Source organism: Equus przewalskii, chromosome X, assembly GCF_037783145.1.
Source record: "Equus przewalskii isolate Varuska chromosome X, EquPr2, whole genome shotgun sequence".
NCBI lineage: Eukaryota > Metazoa > Chordata > Mammalia > Perissodactyla > Equidae > Equus > Equus przewalskii.
In genome coordinates this window covers 107369579-107392879 of record NC_091863.1, presented here as the reverse complement: position 1 = coordinate 107392879, position 23301 = coordinate 107369579, and the positions used below count along the sequence as shown (strand labels likewise).

General features: G+C 40.4%; 1 protein-coding gene across 2 annotated transcripts in view; it reads left to right on the top strand.

The window, feature by feature from the left end:
• GPC3 (glypican 3) overlaps positions 1 to 23301 on the top strand; it is a 402731-nt gene that overhangs the window by 340018 nt on the left and 39412 nt on the right. For both annotated transcript variants that reach the window (XM_070606588.1, XM_070606589.1), the window contains one exon: positions 10514 to 10673. In XM_070606588.1, the coding sequence (XP_070462689.1) occupies positions 10514 to 10673 (160 nt within the window). The remainder of the gene's footprint in view (positions 1 to 10513; positions 10674 to 23301) is intronic.

Sequence of the window (23301 nt, the reverse complement as noted above, 5' to 3'; positions counted from 1 at the left end):
TATTTCACTTAACAGCATACCCTCAAGGTTCATCCATGTTGTTGCAAATGGGACAATTTTGTCTTTTTTATGGCTGAGTAGTATTCCATTGTATATATATACCACATCTTCTTTATCCATTCATCCACAGAAGGGCACTTGGGTTGCTTCCACATCTTGGCTATTATGAATAATGCTGCAATGAACATATGAGTGCCTAAACTTCTTTGGATCATTGATTTCAAGTTCTTTGGATAAATACCCAGTAGTAGGATAGCTCAATCATATGGTACTTCTATTTTTAACTTTTTGAAAAATCTCCATACTGTTTTCCGTAGTGGCTGCACCAGTTTGCATTCCCACCAGCAGTGTATGAGGATTCTATTTTCTCCACAACCTCTCCAACATTTGTTGTTTTTTACCTTGGTAATTATAGCCATTCTGACCGTTATAAGGGAAATTGCTTATTTATTTTGCTAACCCATTGATTCATTCAGTCTTTCAGTTACCAAGCATTTCCTGAGCACCTACTATGTGTCAGGCACTGTGCTAGCCCCAGGGCCATGCCCTTTCCAAGTCAATACTGGAGTACAGAAGCCCTCCTCCTTGGTTCCATTCCAAATCCTAACAACCTTGCAGTAGCTACCTTTAAACAGTTTTCAAGCTAAAAATGAGCACATTCCCTCACATCTCTCTCCGCCCCAATTTCCTTATTTGTAAAATGAGGCTAATAATACTCTCCCTGCTACCTCACAGGGGTCCTGAATGGATCAACTGAGAAAAGAGATATGGAAGTACTTTTAATTATAAAAATAATGAGGGGCTGGCCTGGTGGTGCAGCGGTTAAGTTCGCATGTTCCGCTTCTCGGCAGCCCGAGGTTCACCAGTTCGGATCCTGGGTGTGGACATGGCACTGCTTGGCAAGCCATGCTGTGGTAGGTGTCCCACGTATAAAGTGGAGGAAGATGGGCACGGATGTTAGCTCAGGGCCAGTCTTCCTCAGCAAAAAGAGGAGGATTGGCAGTAGTTAGCTCAGGGCTAATCTTCCTCAAAAAAATAAAAATAAAAAATAATGAAATGCTGATAGTAATGAAACAATATCTAAGATTTATGGAGGGCCTACGGTGTTCTACAGAATGAGCCCTACCGGGGCCATAACTAAGTTTTAACTGGTACCAAAAATTCACAGTTCATTCCCTTCAGAGATTCAGATTTTATTAATATATAGTTTTTAATAGATAATATTAATATATTATTGTGTGAGCACTTACTGTTTGTGAGATACTAAGCTCAGTGCTTTACATGGATTTCGGCATTTAATCCCCACAGTAATGCACTGTGGGAGATAGGTACTGGTATTATGTCCATTTTATAGATAAGAAGCATAAAACACAGAGACGTTAAAGAATAACTTGTTTATAGTAACAAAGCTAGAAAATGATAGAATCTAGATTTGAATGCAAGTTTTCTGACTCTAGAATATGAGCTTTTAACTGCCATGCTATGCTTCCTCTTGGAAAAGGATAAAACTCTATATAGTTCTATGCCGTTGGTAATATTATTATAAATGTTATATTTTAAGGCAGTGGACAGCTTCCTAAAACAGCAGAGAACCATTTCTGGGAGGGAGCCCCACTGAAATAGTTTTCATTTCATCCTGAGTTTGCTTCTTTCACATCCTGGTTTGTTTTACTATCCAGACATTTATTTAATGGGGAGGACTTATTTTCAGAAGTTTCAGCACCACGTTAACAAACATAAAGTAAGAATCGGGGAAGCTGGAAGTGGTAGAGAAAGTGTGTGCTGAGGATAAGAGGCGGCCATGGAAGCAATGCCCAGACCACAGCGTAACTGGGTGTGGGTGGTCTTCTTACTGAGACCATATGGAAGCACAGCCTCTAGCAGGTCCCTTTGCTCTCCATTACTAAGCATCTCTCCATGCAGCCTTAGTGCGCAGACTTATCTTATTGGGAACATCCAGAAGGGTTTCCTCAGACTCTTACGAAAATTCCACCCAGCCTTCTTTCTGGTGCCTCAGTATTTGTCCATGGAGTATTATTTGTTTTGCTTTACAAGACATTTGTAATAAGCTCTGCATGTCTGCTACTGTGGCTGCTACTGCTTCTCCTTCTCTTCCTCCTCTTCCCCTTCTTCCCCTTCAAGATCATCATCATATTATCCTCAGCAGCAGAGTCAACAAGTTCGAGAACTTATTACCTTGCCAAGGAATGTGCTAAGCACTTTACGTGCATTGTTCTATTTATTTGTTCATTCATCCATTTAATGAATATTTATTGAACATTTGCTTTGTACTAAACACTGCTACGCGCTGGTAATGGAAACGGACTATTATCTCTTCTGTTGGTCTAGTGGGGGTGCAACACAGGAATATATAGTAATTACAAACTGTGGAAAGTTCTATGAAAGAATGACACATAGGGCTGTGAAAGGTGAATGGTGCTATTTAATTTAATTCTGCAACAACCCTGTGAAGTTAATGAATAGTATAATCCTCCATTTCACAAGTGAGGAAACTAAAGTTCAGAGAAGTTAAGTGGCTTGCCCAAAGTGACACAGCTAGTAACTAGGCTGAGCAGAGATTCAAATCCATGCTGGTCAGATTCCAAAGCTTACACTCTTAACTGCTATACTTTATTGCCTCTTCAGTGTGTGAAGTGCATATATAGCCATTAATTCTAGCCCTATACATTTGGATTCTGGCTTCATCTCAAATGTGTGGCATTGCAATTGTTTCCAATTAGTTGTGGCTGTGGTTTGGTGGATTCGTTCAAAGAAAGTGTGCGCGCAAAACAGAGGTCACGTGCCCTAGGCCTTGTGGATGTGCACAATGTATAAATAATAATGGCATTCCAGAAAAACTGGGAGTCATTGGAGTCACCACATTTGTTTCCCATTAGCTTATGCTACTCAAATACAAACAGTCAAGCAGATGTTTACATTGCTGTGGACATGGAAAGCCGGGCCCCCAAAGCATTCCTTGCAGGTTGTATAAAGCTGAGCATCCAAATAGTTCAAAATCAGTTTTGTAAGCCCAGCTTAATAGCTTTAAAATGTAACCTGGATTCCAGATATTTAAAAAAATGCCTAGAGAGAGGTATGCAAGTAGCCAAAAGAGACAAAACCAGCTAAATCCTCAAAATATGCAGCAAACCTCATATTTGCAGTATCTATTTTGTTACTTCTCTTTGATTTTTAAAATGCTAAAGAGCCTAAAGTCAAGAAAACTCTTAGCCATGTAGCAGCAGTAATGGAATTTTTCATTCTCTTCTAACCAGCTGTCTGAAGCTTTTCAAAACAAAGCTGTTTATGATGAGATAGTTTGGTTATTTAAGACACAGTAGATGGCAAGGCTGGGGAAAACAAGCAGGAGACATCCAATGTCACAATCTCCCCATCTCGGCTCTCGCACTCAATAACAAAAGGCTTTCCCATCCAGGTAAAGTTCGTGGCTAGCATCTGAGAAAATGAGATTGGACTAGAAATTCTCTCAGGTAAAGGCAGTCAAGATGGCAAAAATGTGAGAGGAAGACCCCATTAGTTGATGTCTTTACCCAAGACAGCACATTTTTCTTGAAGAGCACTAGACTTGGGAGCAGAGGACTTTATTTTTAGTGAGGTTTCTGTCACTTACTCGGTGACTTGGTCAAGTCAGGTCCCCTCTCTGAGCCTCAGTGTCTTCCCTTGATGTGGGAAATGGGGATGGCAGTTTTCCCTGTTACACAAATTGGTAGTGAGGATTCAAGGATTATGTGAGAGAACATATGTTAACCCCTAGCACAGTGTGTGGCTGATAAGGTTCCTATCTTTGCAATCAAGATAATTCCCAGAGGCACATTATTTATACCATATAGACAGATCGAGAGTTGCTGCTCTCACTGGTCTAATTTCAGCATATTTGGTCCTCCTAAGAACAACAAGTATGTCCTTTGATCTTTGTTCTCCTGTCAACCAAGCACGAAAAGAGCTTTGGCGAAATCACATTGTCCCATGCTGCAGTGCCTTTTGTTATCTTCGCTATGGTTTTAAGAACATGAAATTGCTCTATTCTAGAAAGTCTTTTTTTCTCTTACACTGTGGTTCTAATTTTCTCAAGTAATTATTCCGGGCTTTTTGTTTCCTTTTATCACACAATCCTGAGTACCTGTTCCAGGGCTAACTTTAAATATTTCCCTTTCGAATCAAATGAAGTCAATCACCTTTACATAAGGGTATTTTCATTAACTACAAAGACAAAAAGGTCATGATGTCCATACCTAAGCGAAAATGAAATCATCACATTGCATTTGCTTTTTTAAAAAAATGGTTTGGAGAGCATGTACTAAGGATTTATGTGTGTTACATGGGGCTAAGGTGACTCTTGTCCAAAGATGGTTTCAGAAGGCTTCTGGAAATTGGAGCGACACTGGAGCAGCCTTTCTTAAAGTGTGGTCTCTGGTTCACTCACGGTAAGATATGGGGGAGATCTAGTTAAAAATGCAGATCTGGGGGCTGGCCCCGTGGCCGAGTGGTTGAGTTCGCGCGCTCCGCTGCAGGCGGCCCAGTGTTTCGTTGGTTGGAATCCTGGGCGCGGACATGGCACTGCTCATCAAACCACGCTGAGGCAGCGTCCCACATGCCACAACTAGAAGGACCCACAACGAAGAATATACAACTATGTACCGGGGCGGGGGGGGGGGGGGGGGGGGGGGCTTTGGGAGAAAAAGGGAAAAATAAAAAAATCTTAAAAAAAAAAAAATGCAGATCTGTGCTCCACAACAGACCTGCTAAGTCGGAAGCTCTGTGGGTGGGGCCTGGGAGCCTGAGTTTTTAACAAACATCCTAGGTGATTCTTATGGAAATTAGAGACTCCCATGGTGTATAAATATGTACATACACTTTGACTCAGTAGTCCCACTAACAGAAGATAATTCAAAATATGGAAAGAGTTATGTGAATGATCCTGATACTCCATCTTTATTTATAGAAGCAAAAGAACTAGAAGCAATGTAAATACTCAATATTAGGAGAATGGTTAAGTAAATTTCAGTAGATCCTTTAAGGTTTCTGTGCTAGGTATTTTATCACATGCAAAGCATTACATTTATCCCATTAATTCATTATAACAATTCTATGAGGCAGCCGTTATTTTCCTCATTTTACAGATGAGGACATTGAGGTTTATGGAGATTAAGCAGCAGAGTTAATAAGTGGGAAAAAAATTAATAAAGGGAAAAGCCAGGATTTGAACCCAAGTCAGTCTGATTCTAAAATCCAAGCTCAACTATGTAAAAATACAGGCATTAAAAAAAAGCATACCTTTGAAAACACAAATATTGTTTATTAGAGTTTGGAAATTGGTTATTTTTTCCTTACTTTTCTTTCCTTTCACCTTTCTATATTATATTGATACTTATGTAATTTAAATATTAGATTATAAAATAAAAATTGATTGGATATTTAAGCAACTGTGACAGTCTCCTGTGGCTCAAACAGAGTCGCAAGGCGGGTGGTAGCTGTAGAAAGAGCCAGGCTGTGAAAGGCACTGTGCGCTTGCCCCTAAGGCATGCCAAGCAATGCATGGCAGAAATGTCAGGTTTATAGAATGGTTGTGGGAGTAATGGAGTAAAATAATCAACTTGTGTTTTAATAAGATAGTTTACATTGATAATCATTATTCTAAACCTTGGCTTTTAAAAACCTAACAGGATAGGGGCTGGCCCCGTGGCCGAGTGGTTAAGTTCGCGTGCTCCACTGCAGGCAGCCCAGTGTTTCGTTGGTTCCAGTCCTGGGCGCAGACATGGCACTGCTCGTCAAGCCACGCTGGGGCGGCGTCCCACATGCCACAACTAGAGGGACCCACGATGAAGAATATACAACTATGTACTGGGGGTTTTGGGGAGAAAAAGGAGAAAAATAAAATCTTTAAAAAAAAAAACTAACAGGATAGAGTCCTTTGAAAACGGTAAACAGTTAATCAACGGCATTAGACACCTTAAGTTACCTGATTTTGTGTGCAAGGCCCTCATAACTTTCTTTTTAAAAAGTGAGTGTTCCGTCTGGAAGACACTGTAAAGAGAGAGAGGGAACAAAATGGTCAATATCGTGCATTGCAGTTAGCTGATTTCATTTCTGTGCCAAATTCCGAGCTGTGCTAAATCCACAGTCCTCGCTGGCAGTTAGTTCCTTGTCTCTGACACATTACCCTTCTTTCAGCACTCTGGAGCTTCAGACTCTTCTTTAAAACTTTTGCATTAACAATAGCTTTCTAGGTTTGGATTTGCTTTGTTAATGTGTAAGGGTTAGGCTCATCGGCAGATGTCGGTGTAAAATGGTTTGAAAGTATACTATAATCCTTCTTCAATGCTAAAGTTGTCTCCAAAATGGGAGTAATTTAAGAACTAAAGAAAGTAATCTCACTGCCAAAGTTTTAAAGCTTTTTTTTTTAATTGCACTTAAAAAAAAAAACTGAACTACCAGAGAATACTGGGGGCATTGTACACAAGATTGGAAAATGGCCTCTCAGAGATTAACTACAAGTCTCAGCCAGGGTCGCCCAAAAGGGTTTAGCTATTCATTCACAAGTTCTTCTGTAATTAATCTGTGGTTTGGCTTTCCCTTTTTCCTTAGGTTGTGGAAGCAGCTTTTAAAGAATTAAAGATACCACATACTTCATTTTGCTTCAGTTCAATAACACATTTATTGAGTGCCTACTATGTCCAGACACTGCCTTAAATGCTATGGGGTTCAAAGATAGATAAGACACAGCCTTTGGGCAGCTCACAGCCTGATGGTGGAGCAAAGTCACGTGTACAAATAAGTAATACCAGGTTGCATACATAAAGTGCTCTATAGGAGATACAGATAAAGGGAACAGTGGTGGAAGAGGGTAAAGGGAGAACTATAATGACCATCCGTGGTAGCCAGGAAGATTTATCAAAGAAGTGACATTTGAGCTTGTCAGGAAAGGATGCAGTGCTTTCAATAGACAGAAATGAAAACAGCTCCTATTTGGTGCTCAATTAATGTTTACTGAAGGGATTAATGAAAAGCACAGATGTGAGATGTGCTTGAGAAATAACAAGTTCACTAATCTATGCCTAACCACAGATCGCCTTTATGTGAATAATTCTAATTCAGGTAGTCTGTGACATATGTGAAGGATGTATTTTGAAAATTAACCTAAAAATGCTATGTCAAAAGCAATTTTCCCATAAGAAATAATGGTAAAGGAGATTAGGGTATTTGGGTCAAACTGAAGTGACATAATAGTCTAAATTAGCAGTACTCAAAGAATGGTTTATGGACCCTGGTAATCCATGAAACCCAGGAAGCCATAAGGCCAAAATTACTTACACGACAATACTAAGATGTTGTTTGCCTTTTTCACTGTGTTGATATTTGCACTGATGGTGCAAAAGCAATGGTGAGTAAACTGTTGGCTCCATGGTATGAATCAAGGCAGTGGCGCTAATCTGTACTAGTAGACGTTGTATGCTTCAGTGGCATACACTTGCAGGAAAATGAAAGGCAGTTTCACTTAAGAATGTCATTTCCAAAGCAATAAAAATGAATAATTTATTAAGCCTTAACCCTTGAGTATACTTTTTAAAAATATTCTGTATTATGAAATGTGAAGTACATTTAAGGTATTTCTGCTGGCAACTGGGTTGACGTGTGTCTCAAGGAAAAGTACTTGTGAGATTATTTAAGCTATGAGCTAAACTAGCCTCTTTTTTCGTGCAACACCAATTTTATTTGAAATAATGACTGACAAACTATGGTTATACAGACTTGAGTATTTGCTAGACATTTGTTCGAAAAAACAAACAGAGTCTTTGAGTTAAAGGAACCACTGACAGTATTTGTTGTCAATGATAAAATATGAACTTTCAAGAGAAAATTAAAATTTTGGAAAACTTGTGTCTACCACCATGAGCTTGAGAACTTCCCAATACTTAAGGACTTTTCTAATGAGATTAGAGGTGATGTTAATGAATGTGATTTTTTTAATATTATATAATGAAAGTTGTCAACATTTGGAAAACCTGCACAGCTCAGTGAACCAATATTTTCTGGATGTTCCATACGTGATGATACAAAATGAGCAAAAGGCCCATTCAAAGTTCAAAATATACCAATGGACTTTAATGTAGCAGAACATGAAAACTTCATTTGTACAGTTTCATATTCCATATGGCAAATAATCTTTCCCACTTGAGTTTTTATGTAGCATGAATGAAAAATATCCACAATTATCTGAAAGACTACTAAAATACTTGTCTTTTCCCACTACATATCTGTGAGAGACTGGATTTTCTACAAATGTTTCAATCAAAGCATCGTATCACAACAGATTGAATGGAGAAGCAAATATATTAATCTAGCTATTACGTTAAGCTGGACATTAAAGAGATTTGCAAAAATGTAAAACAATGCCACCCTTCTTTCTACCTGTTTTATGTCAGGGAAGATATATTTATTTTTCATTAAAAAATGTTATTTATGTTAACATATAATAGGTTTATTCTTTGTTTAAATTAGTTATTAAATAAATATTTTTAAAACTTCTCAGTTATAATTTCTAAGATGGTAAATGTCGATAGATATAACTTATATAAACAAAAGTTGTCTGGGATTCCCAGTAAGAATATAAAGTGGTTCTGAGACCAAAAAGTTTGAGAACCACTGCCCTAGCTTATCCCAGCCTATGTGTCTATATTATACATTTAGATGTATAGCCATTAGGTGTGTAGGAGGAGTGGTAGAGGAGAGAGGATGGTTAGAGAGTGGATGCGTTAGAGTGGCAGAGTAGAGATGATGTTGGAGTGTGAGATGGTGGGTGGTTTAAAGGTTGTTGGTCAGGAAAGAACTCTTTGGAACTTTTCTTTCTTTGCTTGAAACAAAACCCTGCAGAGTCACATTTCTCTATGGTATGTAACTTGTTCCAAGTAGATGTTGGGTTAGCAACTAAATCACAGGTAGAGAACATAAAAGGATAGTTTGCAGTGACAATGAACACAGACTATGGAAACCACAGAAACCAGGGTGTGCCTGTGTATGCAGCATTTTTTATTCTCCATACCTATTCTGCAATTGCAAAAGATCTCATTTTCTGTATATCCAACACCTTTTGTTGCGATTATTAAAAATAGGAGGCGGGACTGAGATATAGGACTAAAAATGGGTGGTGAGGCAGAAGCTAGAGCAGGAATAGAGGATACTGGAATACAGCCTTGGAGAGAGATGATAAGGAAAAGTCAAATGGAGTCTGAGAACTGCCCTCAAAGACCACTCATGCTGTAAACTGGGCCTCTGGGTCAGTAGAGAGACTTGTGGGAGGTGGGAGTCACCATAAAATTAGAAAGATGTTGACTATGTGACCCAAAACCCAGACACTGAGGAGCAAAACAAACATGCCCCTTGGTTGGCATGTTATCTACAATAAAGCAAAATGAATTTCAAAGCATCTTATTGAAATTGTGGAAGAGGGAGATATTTTAAGTTTTTCTAGGGATCAAGGCATGGTACATGGCAATTAACTGTAAGTATTCATTTAAAATGTTTATAAAATGCCACTACTATTCCCTTCATTTGGTGGGAAGCATTTGTAGTTTTAATTTAGTGAATGTAAATGTAGTTATGGGAGCTTCCATAAGGGTCTTTTCTGATCTTGGTGTCCCCTCAGCCTATAAATATGCTTTGCCTCTTATGTCTTAAGTTCCTCATCAGTGAGTTCTCCTACCATGGAGGCTTCCAGAAACTTAAATACCATGGTATGAAAAGATCTGATGCAATACAGATCTTCCTCAACTCACGATGGGGTTACATCCTGATAAAATATCCTAAGTCGAAAATGCATGTAATACATCTAACCTTTGGAACATCCTAGCTTAGCCCAGCCTACCTTAAACCTGCTCAAAACAATGACATTAGCCTACAGTTGGGCAAAATCGTCTAACACAAAGCCTATTTTATAATAAAGGGTTGAATATCTCATATAATTGATTGAATACTGTACTGAAAGTGACAAGCAGAATGGTTGTCTGGGTCCAGAACGGTGGTCAGTGAATCGGTCGTTTACCCTTAATGATTGCCTGGCTGACTGGGAACTGCGACTCACTGCTGGTGCCCAGCATCACAAGAGAGGATCACACCACATATCACTAGCCCAGGAAAAGACCAGAATTCAAAGCACAGTTTCCACTGAATGTGTATCACTTTTATACCATTGTAACATCGAAAAATCCTAAGTCCAACCATTGTAAGTCGGGGACTATCTGTCTACACTCTGGCTACTGTGTGGTGTAAGTAGAGTGAAGGAGTGGAGAATCATATCAAATGCTATGGGAAGGTCCAGAAGTATGAAAATCTAAAGACTATAAGCAGTTTACACCTATTTAAATTTGAAAATGATTTCTAAAAGCTTCTGTGTAATTCATTCAACATTTTTTAATGCCTCCTGTTAATACCACACTGTTTTAGACCTATCTGAGAAATATGAAGAGCTGCTGCATTCCTGGTTGTTTTCTTTCAGCTGCTGAGAACCATGTCTGTGCCCAAAGGCAGAGTTCTGGATAAAAACCTTGATGAGGAAGGGCTTGAAAGTGGAGACTGTGGCGATGATGAAGACGAGTGTATCGGAGGCTCTGGAGATGGAATGATGAAAGTGAAGAATCAGCTCCGCTTCCTTGCAGGTAACTGATTCGTGCTGGCTCAAATCTGAGCTAAGGTGGTGATGCTTGGGAATGAAAAACCAATTGAATCTGCTCTCCATAACCCACCTAAAATCCCTGCAACACACCATACCATCAGTTCTTCAAGGGAAGACTATACTCCAGAAAAATGAAGTTTTCAGGTAGCCTTTTTTTAAATCTCTAGACCTAGGTATATTAAAAGGGTTACTTCTATTTTTCATTGTCTAAAATGAACTGACCTAATGAGTTGACTCTTTTTCCCATTGGAGATTTCCTTGGCTCTTCTCAGTTATAAAAAGAAATGTAATCTTGGGAGTCTAGTGAAAACCAATGTTGGGATAACTTTCAAAGGAAGAGACGTAGCTGACTCTCTCTTCTTAGAGCGTCATGTTTCTTCTGTCTTCTCATAAGTAGTCTAAGATAGATAGGTTATGACACATAACTGCAGAGCTACATAGAAACAACAGCAATAGAGGGCCAGCCCCAGTGGCCTAGTGGTTAAGTTTGGTGCATTCTGCTTCAGCGGTCCATGTTTGGTTCCTGGGTGTGGACCTACACCACTCGTCAGTGGCCATGCTGTGGTGGCAGCTTACATACAAAGTAGAGGAAGATTGGTAACAGATGTTAGCTCAGGGCAAACCTTCCTCAGCAGAAACAAAAAACAATAGCAATAGAAAAAGTAATAATACACAGCTGCTGGGACCAAGAAGGCAAAACATCAACAAAATACCCCCTCATATTTGTATTGATTATCACAGTTTACAAAGTACTTTCAAATGGATAAGTGTTCTTGTTTCCATTTTACATATTTTTTTTTAATTTTTCTTTTTTCGGATGTACATCATATTTCAAATTCTGTATACATTACATCATGTTCACCACCCGAACACTAATTATAGTGCATCCCCTCACATGTGACCCTAATCACCCCTTTTGCCCTCCCCCCCTCCCCCCTTCCCCAATGGTAACCACCAGTCCAATCTCTAATGCTATGTGTGGTTTTTTTTGTCGTTTTTATCTTCTACTTATGAGTGAGATCATATGGTATTTGACTTTCTCCCTCTGACTTATTTCACTCAGCATAATATCCTCAAGGTCCATCCATGTTGTCACAAATGGCCGGATTTCGTCATTTCTTATGGCTGAGTAGTAGTCCATCATGTATAAATACCACATCTTCTTTATCCATTCGTCCCTTGATGGGCACCTAGGTTGCCTCCAAGTCTTGGCTATTGTGTATAATGCCGCAATGAACATATTAGAAAACTGGGGCTCAGAGAAGAAATGAGATTTACCTAAATGGAAGAACTAGAAATCTAACCTGGATCTTGAGACTTCCAGTGTCATCCTCTTCCCTCTGCAGTGCAGCCTTCTCCTTGAATCCCTATCACCCGTGGCCTCTGAGACCCTACATGCTCCTAATTCTCTTTCAGACTCTTTCCTTCACTGGTTCTTCCTAATCCTACCCCAAAACTGGGTATTATCCAGAGATCTCTTCTTAATCCTCTATCTTTTCTCTCTTTTCCAGAGAACACACAGATCTTATCCACTCTCACTCTTTCAATTATTGTTTTTATGATTTCTTTAACTTCTTTTTTATTGTGGTGAAAAACATCAAATGTGAAATCTGCCCTTATACCAAACTTTTAAGTGTACAGTACAATATAGTTAATTATATGCACATCACTATACAGCAGATCTCCAGAAATTTTTCATTCCATATGACTGAAACTCTATGCCTATTAAACAGCAACTCTCCTTTTCCCCCTCTCTCAATCCCTGGCACCACCATTTTGCTTTCTGCTTCTATGAGTTTGGCTACTTTAGCTACGTCATATAAGTGGGATCATGTAGTATTTGTCCTGTGTCTGGCTTATTTCACTTAACATAATATTCTCCAGTTTCAGCCATGACATAGTATATGGCAGGATTTCCTTCTTTTTAAAGGCTGAATAGTATTCCATTGTATGTATAGACCATGATATCTTTATCCATTCATTCTTCGATGGACATTTAGGTTGTTTCCACCTCTTGGCTATTGTGGATAATACTGTAATGAACATTCTTTAGCTATTATATCACTATGGGTATAACATAAAGTTCCCTCTAGTCTTGACTGCTTTCCTGAGCTACCATCCCACATCTATAGCTGCTTATGAGTCATTTCTACCTGGCTTTCCACAGTTACCCATGACTCAACGTGTCATAAATCAAAATTATCAATGGACCATCCCACACTGGCTCCTCCCTTAATACTTTATTTTTCTAATTCCACTCCCATTGTTCCAGTCACTGAGGCTTAAAACTAAAGTCATATTTGACTCTTTCTTCTCCCTTGCCCTTCATATGCATTTGGGCTCCAAATCCCTGTAAATTTTTTCTTTGTAATTTTTTCTGCTTCTGTCACTACTTTCTTTCTCTTCCCTTCCACTTTCCTGCATATAGTATTGCAATCGTATCTTAAGTGTTCTCCAGGCTTCTAGGATAAGGCAGGAGTATTGAGAGCCTTAGGCTAGCAGGTTAGAGAACAAAGAATCAGGGACCCAGGCAGAAGATTCCGCTAAATTCATCTTGCACAGCTGCCAGGTTAATCTTTCTAAAACATCTCATACCTCTCCCTAGCTCAGCTGCCTTCATTCTGTCCCCATTGCCTGGAGGATAAAGCTCAGACTTCTTAAGAGTTCTGAGGGCCTTCTGGTCTAGCCTAAACTACCCTTCCAGCTTCGTTTCCCACCACTAGCCACACAGAAACTCTCTACCTTGGCAAGAACAGCCATACTCATGACCCATGAGCCCCAAAAATGTACTATTCTTCGTCCTAGTTTATTTCTATATAGATACTCTTCTTTTCTTCCTTCCTAATTTATACCAATCCCTCAGTGTGCATTTTAAGTATGATGCAGTCAAAAAAATAGGTTTAGACATAGAGCAAACTTGTTTTTGAAATTTGGCTCTATTACTTATGAGCCTAGGACAAGTCTCTTAGCCTCCTGTCTAAGTCTCCATTCCTTCATACATCAAATGAAGATAATTACCCCCAACTCCATAGGACTATCGCAGGATTAAATAAAGGGGAAAAGTTTGTAAAGCATCTAATCTGGTATCTAGCACATGCTAGGTGCTCCGTAATTGTTAGTTTCCCTCCAGGAAATCTTTCACAACCATCTCAGTCCACAGTTATCTCTGTCCTCTGAATTACTAAAATTAATTCTGCCAGTGCTTTCAAAAAATAATCTGCAGTGGCTCCCAAGTTCCATTCCTAGGGTGTAACATGATCACTCAGAGCCTGGCATCCTATAAGAATAATGTTGAATAAACATAATAAGTAAAAATAATAGAGCCAGCCCCGATGACCTAGTAGTTAAAGTTCAGTGCGCTCTACTTCAGCAGCCCAGGTTTGGTTCCCAGGCTTATCTGTCAGTAGCCATGCTGTGGGGGTGGCTCACGTAGAAGAACTAGAAGGACCTACAAGTAGAATATACAACTATGTACTGCTGCTTTGGGGAGGGAAAAATAAAGAAAGGAATATTGGCAACAGATGTTAGCTCAGGGCAAATCTTTCCCAGAAAAAACAATAATAATAGAAGCTAATGTTTATTTGACACTTACCGTGCTCTAAGCACCGTGCCAGAACTTTACATGCACTGTCTTATATCAACACCACTGTGAACTAAGGGTTATTATTATTCCCACTTTACAGATAAGAAAACTGATGCTGGAAGAGATAATCTGCTTAAGGTCATGCAGTCACAAGGGCAAAGTCAGGATTCAGAGCCAGGCAGGAAGATTTCTAAGGCCACTTTTTGAATGACTCTACTCGGATTCTTCTTTTTCTGCTCATCAATACAATCATAAAAAGACTGAGATCTGCTTTGCATTTTGCTACCAGGAAAAGGTTTTAGTCATCTAAAAGTTACACAGATGATTCGCCAAAATCTTAACTGATCCCAGTGACATACCACTGTTCGTATTTCTCCAGAAAATTCCCTGCTTATCCCTCTTCTTGCTTTCCTGCCTATAAGCCACTTCCCTATCCATTTCAAAACACTACTCCGCAATTCCATGGTGACTTAACTTTTTTAAACAGTGTTTGGTGTGGGACCTTGTCAAGGGCCTTTTCAAAATCTAAATAGATTACATCCACTGGTTTCCCTTTGTCCACATGCACATTTATCCTCTCAAAGAATTCTAGTCAATTAGTTAGGCATGATTAACTCTAAGTGCTTTGTAAACTGTAAAACACTACACAAATGGTGGTTAATTTAATTTACAGGAAAAATGATGCCTTCTCCCAATAGGTTACACTTGCCTAACATGTTCAGTGATCCTACCAGCCTGGAGTTCCTTGGGTTCCCTTTGAAATGCTGCTCATGGAGAGGAGACTCATTGGCAATCTGCCAGGCTCATGGCACAATAGCTATTTGGAACAACAGGCTATACACTTTGGTCAGCTGTTACACAATTTTACCCAAAATCTGGGTAGATGCCATCTGGTCCTGGTGATTCATCAACATCCATTTAGTCAACTAGACTTGGAACACCGTGTACATTTACCGCCATCTCATTTAGAACTCCCAAATTCCTTCCTCTAAAAGACAACTTGGGAATGAAAAACAAGGCTCAGAATATTTTCAGACTCTCTTCTATCTCTCTTTTGTCCCTGGACAGACCTTTTGCACCATAACCAGCAAGTGGTCCTATTGGCTGGCTTCCCTGGCTTGCTTCTTCCCTTCTTTTGATGCACTGGATGAAGTGGAGGACACTCAGTTTCTTTTCCTGGCTTTGCTTCTAACTCCCATGGGTCCTACGGCAAGCCCCTTCCTCTTTTTAGAAATCAGTTTCTTCATTTGTAAAATAAAGAGAATGCCCAACTCTTGCAGGCCATTCTAGTGCCAGCAATCTGGGATTATATTTATTTTTTGACTTTAGTCCCTGGCAAGATACTTATTGGAGTCTTTTGGGGACATCTTTTGAGTTTTCTTCTGGCCTTTCAGGTTCCCTGTTTTCTTCTCCTGAGCTATTTCCACTTTAAAAAGATCTCATTTTCCCTACTCTAGCTCCTTTGACTTTTCCAATCTGGCAAGCCAGGCTTCTTCCCAAGGACTCCCCGCACTCGGCCCTCAGCACACTTGTACGCCAGGATGCTAATAAGAAGTCTTGAGTAGTTTCCAGGCTTTCTGGGCTATATTCACTTTTAAAACTCTTCATCCCAAAGTTCCCCAGGTGCTGTCTTTTTCTAGAATTCTTATTTCTAAATTTAACACTGGATTCTTAGGATCTGTCCCTTCTTTCTGATTGCTGAATTTAATTGTTACTGAGATGACTATTACATGATGTCTTCTTACCCACACTTACAGCTTAACCTGTTCCTTTCACTTCTCAGAACCAAGACTAATGCGTTTCCCTTTGGGTGGGTTACTTCATCTCTCTCAGGCTGTTTCATAGGGTTATGGAGATTAAATAAAATGATCCATGCAAAGCATTTGGCTAGTGCCTGTCACCTAGTAAGCACTCAAAAACTGGTATCTACTATTGAAGCTACTGATCTGTTGCTACTGATGCTGCTGCCACCGCTGACCTATGGAAGCTCAAAGACCCTGCAGGTTTTGATTAGAACTGGCTTGTTATTTTGTTTGTTTAAGGCCCATGAAAGGAAATTAAAACCAGGTAACCAAGCTTCAGCCATATCCCTTTACCCCTTGCCACTCCAAGTGGGGTCCATGGACCAGTAGCATCTGTATCATCTGGGAGCTTGTTAGAAATGCAGAATCTCAGGCCCCACCTCAAGACCTACTGAACCAGAAGGTCAAGTGAACAAGATTCCTAGGTGATTTGTTTGCAGCCCTTACTACCTTCTAATTGAGCACTTCTGGCATTTAGCCTTAATACTTCAACCATCTAAGAAGCCACTCAACCACCCCACAGTGAGCTAAGTGTTCTAGGGAGTATAAGAGGTCCAAGGCCCAGTGATCCATGTGATAGATTAGTTTCTCTGAGCCTCAGTTTCTCCAGCTCTAAAGTGGGGTTAATCATCCTTGCCTACCTCAATGAGTTATTGTGAAAATCAAATGTGATAATGAGTGTGAAAGTGCTTTGTAAACTGTTAAGCTCTACAAATATTTATGATAACCAGAAGACTATTATTATTATTCCAAAGTCTCTGGAAGCTCTTTGGCTTTCTCAGCATCCCTGGTTTGGCACATCTTTTCTGGAAAGATTGAGTTTAGCCCATGAGTTATAAGACGCTTTTGCACTGAACACCCATGATCAGACTCCTTTCCAAAGATAGATCATCTGTGATGGACCTGGTGCAATAAGCTGGCTGTCTTGTTGCCAGGCTGCCATCGGCATTGTTCCTAGTTATGGGCCTTGTTAAAGCTCTTATTGTAAGCTGTTTGGGAAGCTGGCTACTCCTAGTGCTTTGGCTGGGGCTGATCCCTGAGAAGCTTTGCAAGCCCTGGCCAGGTGTCCCTGGCCAAGACATGATGACTAAGCATCTTAAGCAACTGCCCCCTCTCTGCCAAGTCCCAACTCTCACCCACACAGAGACACACACACACACGCTTGTCCGCACACCTTGCATGCACACGCACATTTGCTCTTGGAAACACAATTGAAATGTACCCCCACGAAACAACTCCAAGCAAGAAACATCTATTTCAGAGACATCTGTGTTATTCCTCCCTCACCCTTTGTCCTCCCTGGACCTGTTCTTCCTCCAGCTTGCAGTATTCTGTGGGTACAGCCAGAACATTCTGGTGGGCCTGATGTCTTTATAACTGTGAGTCAGGCAAAAAGATAATCTTGTCTCCAGCTCTGCCAAACACAAACACAGGGCAAACTGATCATACATACTGTGAAAGCCTATTTCTTTGGATGAGCAAAGTGGAGATAGACTGTAGAAGATAGAAACATTCCTTCTTGCTACATGGGAATAAGAGGGGCTTCAGCTGATCGGTGGTGGGCTGAGGAGGAGATTTCGTGAAACACGTTTTAGGCTTAGGACTTGAACCAATATTAAAACCAAATGGCTATTTCTTACCCAACAAATGTTTCTTGTGGAAATATTTGCCCTCAAGAAACTTTCAGTCTTTCCATGTCAATGTGGAGACTGAAAAGAGAAAACTTGCCACTTGTTCCTTGGCTGAGGGTGAAGGTGAAATCCAGGCCTAGGCAGGTCCCTTTTGCCATTCTTCTCTGTCATCTCCAGATGTTGTGAGGGAAAACAGCTGTCTGCTCCTCCCTGCCAGTCGACTCTTCCAGCAGTACTGGAGTGAAGCCATTAAGACTTCACAGCTGTGGGCCCCATGAGTCTCTGCACCCAATTTTCCCTCCCTACGCTTACTTTACAATCTTGAGGCAAAGAACAACAACTCCAAAAAAATAGCAGTTAGGAAATAGTTTTTTAAGCCAATGATTTTTATTCATTTTTTTTTAGTGGATCAAGTATAACCTTATATTCCTACTCTTAACAAGCTAGTGCACATAGGAGAGGTGAAGGGGATTTCAGTGGCTTGACTGTTCTTCTAAACTGTCAAGTCGAACCTTCATTAATGTGGGTGGTTAGTCACATGTGTTAATAAATTCATTAATGGGTTGGTTTGGTGCAAAGGGTAAAACCAATAGAGGTATTTTATTATGGGCCTTTTATCATGGGTGGCATTTGCAAAATTTTCATGCTTTAGAACAAATTACATTGCCTGCTGAAGAGTGAGTAGAAAGTTTGTAGGAGAATGAAATGTCCTGGGGTTTTTTAATGGGAAAGTTGTTGAGTCCTATTCAGAGCTCAAAATACATGTGGCTATAGTAATATATCTATTTATACTGCCCTGCTGGTAACAAGTCCAGGAATAGACTATGGCAATTTTTCCAAAATGTATTCTATAGTTTGAACAACCCAACCTACTTCCTCTGCACTCGTTGGAAACTCACCAGTCAGACCTTTGGCACTTATGTTGCAGATTGGTTCCCACTAAGTAACCCACTCCTGGAATTCTCAGGCAATATCTTGTAGTGACTCCCTCTAACCTTCTCTCTTGGGATATCAGTCGCTCAAACGTGTGACCTCAGTATAAGGGGGCTCTATGTCATCCACAACAGGAGGTATATCCCATCTGATGAGTGAACAGGATACCCTCCTACCCTTAGGCTACTGAAGCTTGAGACATAAAGGGAAGGAAGGGCATTTCATCTACAGAGTCAAATTGAGTCTCAGTTCTGTCTCTGCCACTTTCTAGTATTGTGGCCTTGAACAAAGTCACTCAGCTCCTCTTAGCCTCATATTCCTCATCTAAAAAAATAATGATAAAATATTTCCTGACCTGCCCACTTCATAACTTGTTGAATGAAACACATGTGATAATAGATATAAAGCTACATATAGGGCTGGCCCATGGCATAGTTGCTAAGTTCTGCACACTCTGCTTTGATGGCTGAGGTTCACTGGTTCTGATCCGCAGCACAGAACTACACCACTTGTCAGCCATGCTGTGGTGGCAACCCACATATAAAGTGGAGGAACATTGGGACAGATGTTAGCTCAGGGCTAATCTTCCTCAGCAAAAAAAAAAAAAGATGCGTGATAAACTGTAAAGCAGTTACCCATTTAGGGTAATATTATTAATAGTGTTTAGTATCATTAGGTTACAAGTCAATTTTGGTCGCCAAAAGCATGTAGCTAAAATTATAAATTAAATCTCCAATGTTCTGGCCAACAATTTTCATTATAATGTGCTCCCTCTTCTCCATGCCCAAGGTGGCATTTTCAGCTACTCATTAACTTGCTTTTAGACCAGTGAGAAGGTATTTAAACAATGACAAGTATGTCTGCCAAGTTGTGCAAATAACCAGTCACCACAGTAGTAGTCACCGACATCTTGAAAGAATCACAGCTAGTTATGTTTTGTTTTCTTTGGTGTTAGTGGGGCAGTGAGGGCAGGGGTGGACAACGAGTTGGGGAGGGTCAAGAAAGGGCCCTTGATTCTTTCCATCCTATCTTGCTCTTAGCTACAAGCAATCTGCTTTCATGCCTTGCTCTTTTCGTTTAGAGATCAAATGCCATAGGGAAGCTGAAGAAAGCAAAGCTTACTATAATAACACTTTTCACCCAGCTACAGACCAGGTGGTTCTTGCTAAAAGATTAACAGGACAGCCAGTCCCACCTCACCCCAGAGCTTTGTACAGTTCCCATTGCTCACAGAGACGGATTGAGATGCCACCTTTAACAGTGACATTATCTGCCGATTGAGTAAGTGTACTCAGAAGGGGCCTTCCCCACGCCTTAGTTTTGACTAGGGAATTAGTACAGGTAAGCTGGTGATAGATGGAGTAAGACAAGATAAAAACTCTCTATAAAGTTACCATAACTTGAGATGCTTTAGAGAGTTTGTTTCTTATTATTTGGGAGGAGATATTCTGGGGCTCACTTTTCTAAGTCTACTGTGCCGTGATACTTCCTGTCTGAGCCATTAGGTTATGAGGCTTTTATCAGGGATAATGCTATAATAGGTACACTTGCTGGTGGGCCTTACACATAACTCTAAGAATTGGGGCAGTGTTAGGGATAGTGTGAGCGATTTGTGGCTATTGTATTATATTTTATAATCAGTTTTCAAATTAAGAGGAGACTGTTGAATGTATGAACGTGGCTAAATGGTGCAATTGATTTTCATGAATGAAGCCGTGTTGGCCAGCTTAGTGACAGCCTCAAGTAAATTGTGGTAAGCTGGTATGGAGAGACAAGAATGGGAGGGAGAGAATCAATACTCAGCTAGTGGAAAAGTAGAGGAGGAACTAGCAGGAAGGTGGCAAGCCCTAAGCCTCTAGCTGAGCTGCCAAATAGAAGTGAAGCAGTCCCTGTAGGGTAACATCCCCAAGGGATCTGGGATGCAGGCTTGTGTGCCATCAAATGGGAAGTGCTCCTCTGCAAGAAGAAATATCATATCAGAAAGAGAGAAAGATGTGATGTCTAATTAAACCTGTGCAGTGGCCCCAAGTTCCCCTGATGAACAACGGTCTCTTGAGGGAGCCAAATCAGAGGAGCCCAGTGGATCAAGGAATCACGAGCGTGTAGAGCGACACAGAAGCTGAACATGTCTGGTATGGTCAGTCCTAGTGGCTGCTGTGGAGATCAGATATGAAGCCGGGCTGAGGTCCTGCTCTGAGAGGCAGAGGGACTCAGAACCACTGGATGCCTTGCAATCACTGACCTTCCACAAGCTCCCTGATACTACGCACACACATACACATGCACACATACATTATCAAGTCTCTCTTTCCAATTCAGACAATGCTGTCCTTTAACATTTGTTAATATGGCAAAAAGAACAGAGATGCAGCATCATCTCTTTCTCCCCCTTATTTGCCTGTGTCAGGTCCAAGGAGTTTTCCAATTCACTTTGGTAGGAATGAAGTTACTGGCAAGGTTTTGTTTAGTTATTCTTCTTGAAAGGAAACCTTGTTATAGAGCCTGCCCACATATACACCTGGCTAAGAGATGTTTAATGATCCGGCAAAATGATCCATGGCACTTGTGGTTCTTAATGTTTCCAAATATTTTTACTGATTTTTAAAAACTACCTTTTGATTTTTTTTTTTTTTTTACAATCCTAATGGGTATGGGTGATGGTAAATAAACCTTTAAGGTGAGAATGGGAGAACCAGTGCAGACAGAATCTCTTAATTTGTAGCTCATTGATGGACTTAAGCAGTAATATAATTACCAAATGAGTAAAAATGGAGCAGAGGTTACTCTACAAATTCTGATGTCTGAGAACAGTCTGTGTCAGAACAGGGGTTAGTCTCATTAGCACCTTCAGGATGGGTTTCAGAGTAAAATGGTTTCCTTGACTAACAATGAGCTCCTTGGAGGGTAGAAAGCAAGTCTTTGTCATCTTATAAATACACTTATCAGCTCTCAATCACCACCCTCTGCCTCAGATGCCTACCTTGCCCCTTAATTGTTACGTAGTAGATGTTCAATAAATGTTTCAGTTACCCATGCACAACGTGTACTTTTCAGCATTTGCTTCCTTTTGCCTCCTATTTGGTAGGTTTCACCCTCACTGCTTCTTTAATTAACTTCCTCACAGTATCCTTCAACTTCTAGCTGCTGAAACTGTGAGCAAAGAGATATGAGATCCCTGTTCCAGTCAACTCAGGAGTAGGGGCTCTTGTGAGAAGAGGAGGGCATGCTCTCTGAGACATTGTGTGTCTGTAGCATAGAGTGCATCTTGAGGAGAGTGAGCAGGATGGTGAAGAATCTTCAAACAGGGTCAGTGGAAGGACAGTGAAAAGAAGTAGCAATATTCAGTCTATACAAGAGAAGAATTAGGGAGATGTGAATGTTGTCTTCTAATATTTAGAGATCTTGCATATGGAAGATGAGGGTAGATCTGGAACCAATGCATGGAGTTTATGAGGAGATATCTTTTGAGTGACAAAAGGATGAACTTTCTAACTCTTCCAAGCTATTCCTCAGTGGAATAGATTGCTCCAGGAAACAATCAGCTTCCTGACTCTGGAGATATTTGACTAGGGATTAAGTAACCCTGTATCAGAAAGATTGGCTGGATTGCAGAGGAGTGGAGTGTCAGAGAATGGATAGATACCTACATCTTGGACTCTTGACTTCCAAGGTCCTGAGTAGCTCTGAGATGCTATGGTTTTATGATGCAAACAAGTACTTAGAGCAAAAAAGAACCAAGATGATGGAGCAAACCGATGAGGCAATTTTCAGGCTGGGGGAAGGAAAGACGAATGGAGAAGAGACTCTCTCTGGTTGTATTTGAGCAACATGTCACCAATTATGATTTTCTGCAACTATTTTCCTAAGCAAACGAATACTTAGCAATGGCAGAGACTTTTCCAGGGAGCAGTTCTTTTCAACATCCTGTCTGTCACTCACATCCTCTAGATTTGTTTTACTACTACGAGAATCCAGTTCTCATTTCTCCCCAATTATTTCCAGGCTTGTGGCCTTCCTGCTCCCATGTCAGAAAAGCAAACTAGGATACAGCTACAAGTGGTTAGCCCTAATGGCTGAATGATCAATATCACGGTTGTCCAGTTCACACTCTTCTGCACCGCTCTCTCCCTTCTGACCCTGGCCTCACAGAAAAGACCAGTGCATCTCAAGTTATCTGTGGGGTTTGCTGTTTTTGTTGTTCCTCCCAAATCTGTCATGGACCAATACTTTTGTAATGTATAATAAAAATGAATTACTACAAAAGGGAAATGACAAAAAGGCCTTCAAAATACAAGCCACAGTTTTTAATTACGAGACTCAATAGACCTAAAAATCTCTCTGTCAAATTGCTAGAAAAATTTGTAAGTGCTTACTTTCAGTTTCTGTACTGATCCCCTTGCAGACTGGCAATAAATAGCAGAGCAACAGACCCTACTTTAAGTAGGGAGGAGTAGCCTGTTCTCTCTATCTCTATCTTGTATCCCTCCTTACTCTTGGATCCAATGGTGGAATAGACTCAAAAGCAGCAGTCTAAATGGGGGTCAGGGCAGTGGTGTACCGGCACTGGCTCACAAAGGCTCACAATGGCTCACAAACGACAATTGTTAAATTTGAGAATTTTCATGAGCTAGTTGTTAAACACAGCCATTATTAAAAATCAAG